General features: G+C 47.3%; 1 protein-coding gene across 4 annotated transcripts in view; it reads left to right on the top strand.

Annotated features, from left to right (window-relative positions):
• Window positions 1-7589: 7589 nt before the first annotated feature.
• SPATA6 (spermatogenesis associated 6) overlaps window positions 7590-8319 on the top strand; it is a 46042-nt gene continuing 45312 nt past the window's right edge. For 2 of the 4 annotated variants that reach the window (XM_052801313.1, XM_052801312.1), the window contains exon 1: window positions 7591-7846. In XM_052801313.1, the coding sequence (XP_052657273.1) occupies window positions 7799-7846 (48 nt within the window). In that variant the 5' untranslated portion in view covers window positions 7591-7798. Of the gene's footprint in view, window positions 7847-8319 lie in introns of all 4 variants that reach the window. The other 2 variants (XM_052801314.1, XM_052801311.1) reach the window with 2 other exon arrangements.

Genomic DNA, 8319 nt, shown 5'->3' with positions numbered 1-8319 from the left:
GTTCCTGATGGATTGGAGAAATTTTAAAGGAGCAATGTTATAATTTATGGGGAATTTGAGCATAGATCTCAGAGCTCCCTATTAGACAGGGTAACTTCAGCTATTATTTAAAGAAAGTGTTTCAGTCTTCTTCTGTAATACAACAACAAGCTACAATTTATAACAGGAAAACAAGCCAGCCAGAAAGTCCTTGAGGTTGTCTAGTGACTTCGCTGTTGTCAATCAAATTAACATGGAAGATGCTCAAACACTGCTACTTCAATGGGCAGAGGGATAAAGCCCTTGACACACTGCAGAGACGCTTTTGAAAAACAAGCGACTAGATGCCATCTGAGCTGGATGAGGCTAACAGAAGCCGGAGCCTAGGACTATAATGGGATATGATGGACTTCAAGCTTTAACTGCCATTTCAGGTAGCCTACGCCAAAACCGTGATTTCTCAGCCCCCTATTCAGCTGCTGCCTCAGCCCGGCTGCCCAGAGGTGAAGTTTTCCCCCTGAAGACTGGTGTCTGACGCTCGCTTCCCGGCCATGCTCAGAAGTAGCTCAGTTAAGACAACTCTGACAAGCTTGGAGCCAGGTTTTGCCTGTGCCCTCAGGGCCTCAGAAGCCAGCGCTCCCTGCCACCCTCCCAGCATCTCCTTTGGCAATGCAGGTGCTGCAATGCATGAGCTCCAAAGCAAATTGTTCAGAGCCCTCTCCTCTGTTCTCTGCTCAGTAAGCAGTACTTTAGCATTTACTTTTTTAACATGCTTTACAGAGTCACAATGTTTACAGACAGAACATACCGTTAGACTGTTAGGGTAGCCTCCTGTACATCATGGACCATTAAATACTGTTGTCACTCTTCTTTTTGCTTGACTAAAATATGTTTTGTTTTGACAAAAGCATTTCTTTAGTCAGCTCCTCATTTTCCTTTGGCATTGTCAGAAAGTGAATTCACTTTCCCTTTGATAGCTTGTTCCAGTGGTTACTCACTTTCTCTGTTACGCTATAATGCCCAATACCTAATTCAAATTTTTCTAGCTTCAGCTTCTAGCAACTGCCTCTTGCTATGCTGTTCCCAGTTATATTAAAGATCCCTACAGTATCCTGCATTTTTCAACACAAAGGTAGCTTTTGGCTTTCTGCTCAGGCCACTGTGCTATCGCTGCTGCAGCTAGAGCCATGTGGTGGGTTGACCCTGGCTGGATGCCAGGTGCCCACCAAAGCTGTTCTATCACTCCCCCTCCTCAGCTGGACGGGGGAGAGAAAATATAACAAAGGGCTTGTGGGTCGAGATAAGGACAGGAGAGATCACTCACCAATTACCGTCATGGGCAAAACAGACTCAGCTTGGGGAAAATTAACTCAATTTATTACAAATCAACCAGAGTAGGGTAATGAGAAATAAAACCAAATCTCAGAACACCTTCCCTCCACCCCTCCCTTCTTCCCGGGCACAACTTCACTCCCAAATTCTCTACCAAGCCCCCCCAGCGGCACAGGGGAACGGGGATGGGGTTTACGGTCAGTTCATCACATGTTATTTTCTGCCGCTTCATCCTCCTCAGGGGGAGGACTCATCACACTCTCCCCCTGCTCCAGCGTGGGGTCCCTCCCACAGGAGACAGTCCTCCACGAACTTCTCCAACGTGGGTCCTTCCCATGGGCTGCAGTCCTTCAGGAGCACACTGCTCCAGTGTGGGTCCCCCGCGGGGTCACAAGTCCTGCCAGAAAACCTGCTCCAGCGTGGGTTCCTCTCTCCACAGATCCACAGGTCCTGCCAGCAGCCTGCTCCAGCACAGACTTCCCATGGGGTCACAGCCTCCTTCGGGAACCCACCTGCTCCGGCGTGGGGTCCTCCACAGGCTGCAGGTGGATATCTGCTCCACCGTGGACCTCCCTGGGCTGCAGGGGGACAGCCTGCCTCACCAGGGTCTTCCCCACGGGCCGCAGGGGAATCTCTGCTCCGGTGCCTGGAGCACCTCCTGCCCCTCCTTCTTCACTGACCTTGGTGTCCGCAGGGTTGTTTCTCTTACATGTTCTCACTCCTCTCTCCGGCTGCCGTTTCTGTCTGTCCCAACTTTTTTTTTCCTTCTTAAAAATGTTATCACAGAGGCATTACCACTATCGCTGATGGGCTCGGCCTTGGCCGGCGGCAGGTCCATCTCAGAGCCGGCTGGTATTGGCTCTGTCGGACACAGGGGAAGCTTCCAGCAGCTTCTTACAGAAGCCACCCCTGTAACCCCCCCTGCTACCAAAACCTTGCCACACAAAGCCAATACAAGCCATCACGGCTAATTTTCTGTGAGCAGTGGTTCTTCAATGCAGAATACAGGTGCCCTTTTGTACACTTCCAAGCCAACTGCTCTGAGTTACTGCAGGACCAGAGTCGTCGTCTCTGGCATAGCGGAAGAATGGACAAGAATAGGTGGTAATTTCTGCTTCCTCCATGACCATTGTCTTCAGTTGCTTTGCCAACCCAACAATGTTCTTTTCTTTGCTTTTTAAATACAAAGCTGTACATACATAAGGAATAAAAAGCTCTAATATATTCTGCAAAAGTGTTCATCAAGTGAGAGAAAGGACTCTGGGAAAAGATTAAGAGCTTACATTTTTCATTTGACTTATTTCACATAAAATTTCATAGAGGATAAAATGATGGGAGGCAAAGAAGCAATGATATTTCTGTTTTATCTCTGTCTAAGGACCATAAATCTTTCTGAAGTATCATTAATTACAGCAGCGCCATTCACAATGCTATTGTTAAGGGTCTATCAGCAGTCCCATTATAAACCCCTATATTCAGGGGTTTATAACTTGGTTAGAAGAATTTTGTTTCAAGCAAAAACTTCACTGGGGCAATATCTCCATCTAACACAATTTTTTTAAAAAATGTAAAACACTAAGGAAAGTGTTACCTCTTTGGAACTGAGTAAGGGAGAGCCCAGGAACTTTCTAGGGGTACAAAGCTAATGCTGTCTTGGCTGATGGTATCGGTACCGCTTGTGAATTCATAAGACTGTATTCATAGAAGTTATCTCTTAGATGAATTTAGATCATTCCTTTACAATGCAAGTTTCCAATTACTACAACTGAATTCAAGATCTGGAATATTCCTCTAGTGGCTGTAATGAAAACAGATTTGATTTCTTCTTTAGCCGCAGCCAGTTGAGAAAGATTTTAGCAGACCTGGAAAAGAGCCTACATGTTAAGAAAACTTCAGTGTCTTTAGGTAACTTGCCTTTTTTTTTTTGTGTGTTGCAGGCATGACATACATCAAGAATCAGTGAAGTTAATGGTCACATTCACCAAAGCAAGTATTGGCTTAGCAGCAACACAGAGGAATTGCTCTGTCATGGCTGAGCCACGGTGAAATGTTAGAGAGGCGTTGAGTTTCTCCAGGTGTGTAGTGAAAAATGCTCTTCAATAGGCTCTAGTGAGACTGGGAGGGCACAGGGAAGAAAGGTTGCTGCTTTGCCTACATAACAACACGACCAGGTAACCTTTTGCCTGTAGCAACTCGTAGGTTCATCAAGGAAGCCTGAGAGCTCTGCCCATTTGTGTTCTTGCACGTTAGAAAAGAGCAAGACGCTCAATAAGACAGGATCGACAAAATCATTGTGGCCTTTTTCTAAAGCAATAGATATTAATGAATGCTAACTTCTGGGCAACTTTTTTTCCTGCTTTAAAGTAGGAAGATTAGATGAAAATGTATTTTGCGAAGAGTGTGCTGACACCCTCAGGTAATCTCCATCCTCTGTCCTCATCAATAATCTAACACTCTACCTTCCCCGTTACATTACTGTCTGCAGTAATGCAATTCACTTTGGTCCCCTTAGATCCTATTAGAATTTCTCACATTACAAAATTCTTCCAGCTCTGCTCTATAGCGTGCTGGGATTGTTTAGTCTTAACTTCTGCTGGCTGTGCTCCTCAACTACAATTCTTTGCACAGGAATTGACTTTCGTGAACTGCACATTTAACCTAGCAGTAAGCGAGAAGATCAAAATAAGTAATGCATGTGGGTATTGTCCTATGGGGTCCCTAAAGAGCTCTGATTCTGCTTTGAACACTGTTGAATGTATCTTGTGATAATGAGTTCCACTATCTAAAGTATTTTCTTCTATCAGTTTTGATTGTGTTGTCTTTTAATTTCATTGCATGTGTCCTTTGAAAGGATAAATAGGCATGGGTAAATAGAAGCACACATTTCTACATATTATTCAATCCCTTATGTACCTCTTTTGTATTACATCTTATTTTTCTCCTCTCCAAAGTAAAACAGTCTTGTTTGTTTGCCTTTTCTAATATGGAAATCTTTCCGTATCTCATAATTTGTTGCTGTTATTTGAGCACGTCTTCCTGGAATTCTCCACAGTTATTAATGACGAGACAATCGTACTTGGTGATGATATCTAAATAAAGGGCTTGATGTGCAGTAAGACAGACGTCTCTTCTGGCTGCGCTGTCAACATCAGGGACTTAAAGTAGGCAGAAATGGCTGTCTGACGACACTCATAAGAACTGCAGTAGAGGGTGGAAAAATGTGGAAAGCTCCTTTATTTCCTTCGTTCTTATTGCCAGAATGACTGTGCAATGCCACTTTGCACACAGCATAATACTTCCTAAGTTTAAGGAGAAAGCCATTCTTGGCTTCTTAGCTGAAAGTGAATCTCTGACAAACTCAGTGATGTTAGATTTGCACTCTGATCTCCAGTCTTATCTGATCTAATTCTATCTAATCCACTGAACTTTAGAATATCCACTGTTTGCAAACCTGACTCTTCCCATTTTTTCCCACTTTACCTATTTTGTAGCATGTTTCAACACATTGAAACTCCCGAGGCCTGACCGTCATGAGCATTGCAACAATATGGTATAAATCTTATGATTAATTATCTTAAACCAGTGCAACCTCACTCTTTTGACAGTTACTCCTGGTTTGCAATGATAGAAATAAGAGCAGAATTGAATATTTTGATGACATCAGGGTTCTTTCATAGCAGGCACATCGGAGGGCCTGGAAGACAGAAAAAGATGAGGCTTTTAAATGGAGGAGGTTGCAAAAACCTTAACATAATGCAGAGCTGTCATCCAGGCTCTTTTATTACATGGAACTAAGTATAAGTAGCGTTTTAAGATGATTTACTTTTGTAAAAGCAAAGGAATTCATGTGCTTTCACAGCAGGGAAACTTTACAGCAGTTAAGACCTCGGGTCTATTAAAGTAGCATGCATTTGTGGTTTTTGCTTATCAGTTTTGCTTATTAGCAAATGCATTTGTGCTGAAAGTCAGGGTTTCCCCTTGTTGTCCCCCAAATTCCTGCATCATTGTTCCTGCAGTGCAAATGTAAGACTAAATCATGCATTTCACCATAATGAGAAGGTCCAGGTAGATCTCACACTGCTGCAGAAAGGGCTGGACAGGAAAAACACTGCAGCAGCAGCAGCCTTTCTTTCCAAGGCCCAGCAGGGCAAAGTGGCAGAAACTCTGCAGACCAGAGGGATGGAGAAGCATCTCTGTGCAGAGCGCACATCCCTCCAGTCTACCCCAGATTTTCCCTGGTTTACCAGGGGAAAAAACACTGAAATTCATTTTTGCCTTATCGCTTCGGAGAAGCTTTCTGTCCTGCCTTGTGCTCCTTTTTCAAGGGTTATAAAGTACTTCTGTTCCAGGGCACTGCACATGGATATTAAATTTTCATCACAAACATGATGCCGTTTTTGATTTCAGCATTTATCTATCTTCTGTTCTTATATGGCCACACTTACCATAATATCTCATACTTCACAATCTTTAACACATTATTTATCCCTTCAAAAAGCATGTATATGAAAGATACCTGAAAATAAGCAATAAACCATTTTAATACTGTTGCCTTCTGAGGTTATGGATCTTTGAGAATTTTCTTCTCATTAACTCTGGAATGCTATTCATAATCTTGAGACTGATAATACACAGAAAATGGTTTTATCCAAGTGTCAACCCCTCCTTAATATATGTATTAGAGGTCTGCAATTCAAAAATGAGTCTTTTCCAGGCCCTAAATACAGATTCCTGTCCTTTGCTCAGACAAAAAAAAAAAAAAAAAGACGTAGAGCTGTTACAGAAGTCACATTAATGAAAATAATGCCTGCATTTCCAGTCATTTATTTATTTTAAAAGATTGGTATCAAGTATTAGTAGTGATATTTAATCCAGCTACAGATTTCACTTTTGTCTGCAGTGACATATTATGTTCTTTGCACAGTTTCCTTTTAAACAAACAAACAAATACTTGGAGAATGCTATTTCTTTCCAGATCACTTAGCACTAGCTTGCTAGATCACTCAGCATGATTTTTCTTTGAAGTTGTAAAATTAAAATAAAGCAAGCCATGGGATGCATTTGAGCCACTGCTCTCTTTTGGAGGCAATTAAAATTGTCCACTGAGCTTCCTCCTCTCTCTACAGCTATACTTGTGAACTTGGAAACAATATTTAAAGGCTTAAACCTCCTCAGTCTGAATCGGCTGAAACAAATTGCAGTTGCCAAAACTGAAAGTCAGACTATTTTGGTGTTGTACATGACTGTAAATATGCTGAGAACAACTTAGCAGCAAAGACATTGGAGAATACCCTTGATGTGTTCATAATGGTGATGAAGATCAGTGGTGTGAATTTGAATGTCTAGTAATGAAAGCAGAAAGGTAGGCCTGAAAAGACAGTTTCAGATATGAGTGTGGAGACGAGTCCCTGAAGATGGGACCAGACCGAATATGCCACATCCACTCTGTGTCTCACTCACAGAGATCCTGAAGAGTCCTAAACCAGGATTCTGAAGAGTCAAAAGGGCCCAGGTGCCTAAAACAGGAAGTAGGTAAAATTCCAGTATGCATTGAAAGTAAAAAAAACCCCACCAAGTATGGAAAGTCACCACTTTTTAGCTATTCAGCGCTGGAGCTGTGTCAAACTTGGTTGGTGTCCCCCTCTTCTGAAGGGAAGGCTTTCTTGGCACCTTTCCACAGGAGGCCCAAGAAGCCAGAGGGATACAAACGTACCCGGAGCTTTGCGCTCCTTTCGGATGCCCTACAGCAGCGCTCCGCTCACGTGCGGCCTGCCTCGTTCCCTGCCCTGTGCTGGACGCTTTAGCTTTTGCACCAGCAATCCATCCCTCAACACAGCAGCCATAATTGGGACTGTCCATCCTGTGGGACGCCGAGGGGTTGGAAATCATTCCACTTCTCACACACGCCGGCAGCTCCCCCTCAGCACCAGAGGCGCCTGAGGGAAGGGCCAGCACAAGCCAGCCTGTGAGGCGCAGGAAGGGGGCGCCCGGGCAGGCTGTGTGGGAGAAGAAGGACGAGGACAGGGGGCCCTGCGGAGAGCAGAGCGAGGGCTGAGGGGCCGCAGAGGCGGGCCCGGGCAGCTGCCGGCGGGGCGGGGAAGGGCCGCAGGCAACCGCCCGCCATGGCGGGAGCGGGCAGCGGCCGTTGGCGCAGGGCACTGTGGGAAGGGCAGGCGCGGCAGCGCAGGGCGTTCCGGGAGCGACGGTGACCGTCAGCCCGCCGGAGAGCGCAGGGCGTTGTGGGAAGGAGGCGGAGCGGCGCCGGAGGCGGGAGCTGGCGCCGCCGGGGCAGTGCGGGGCGGCAGCCCCCGGGAGGCGAGCCCGGACCGGCCCCGCCGCGGCCCGCCCGCCCGGGATGGTGCGCATGCGCAGCGCGGCGGGGGCCGCAAGCGCCCCGGTTGCCGTGACGACGGCGTCGGCCCCGCGGCGCGGCTGAGCCGGAGCGGGCCGGCAGCCGCCGGGCCCCCGCCGCGGCCCGGCCCGGCCCATGCCGCGGAAAGCGCTGCTCTGCGTGCTGCAGCTGGACGTCCGCTCGGTGAGTGCCCGGGCCGCGGACCCCGCCGTCCTCAGCCGGGGCGCGGCGGGCCGCAGGCTGGAGGAGAAGCCGCGGTTTGCCCTTCCGGCGCCGCTTCCCGCCCCGCTTCCTTCTCTCAGCCGCCGCCCCGCTCTCCCGGCCCCGGGCGTCCTTCTGGGACGCTGGCCCGGGCCCTGTTTCCGAGCGGGGAGCCGCCCTCCGTCTGGAAGTGCGGCTCAGCTCTGGCTCTTGGGCAACCTCTGCCCCTTCTGTGTGCGCATCCTCCAGCAGCCGGTCCCTGTGCCCCCCCCCCGCCCCGTGGGTCTTAGCAGCAGCCGTGCTGCTTCACAGTTCTCGCTTTCCTGTGGAAAAGGTCGTTTTTAAGAGACACCGATTCTTAGGAAGCTTTGTGGTGTGGGAAAAGCACTCTTGGAAAAAAACAGAGCAAAAGAAATCCCAGGAGACAGCAGCTCGTACGTGGCGTATGCACCCCT

This window comes from Harpia harpyja, chromosome 11 (genome assembly GCF_026419915.1).
Source record: "Harpia harpyja isolate bHarHar1 chromosome 11, bHarHar1 primary haplotype, whole genome shotgun sequence".
In the NCBI taxonomy this organism is placed as follows: domain Eukaryota; kingdom Metazoa; phylum Chordata; class Aves; order Accipitriformes; family Accipitridae; genus Harpia; species Harpia harpyja.
Note: the sequence above shows the minus strand (reverse complement) of the source record. Positions and strands in the feature narration are given on the sequence as shown.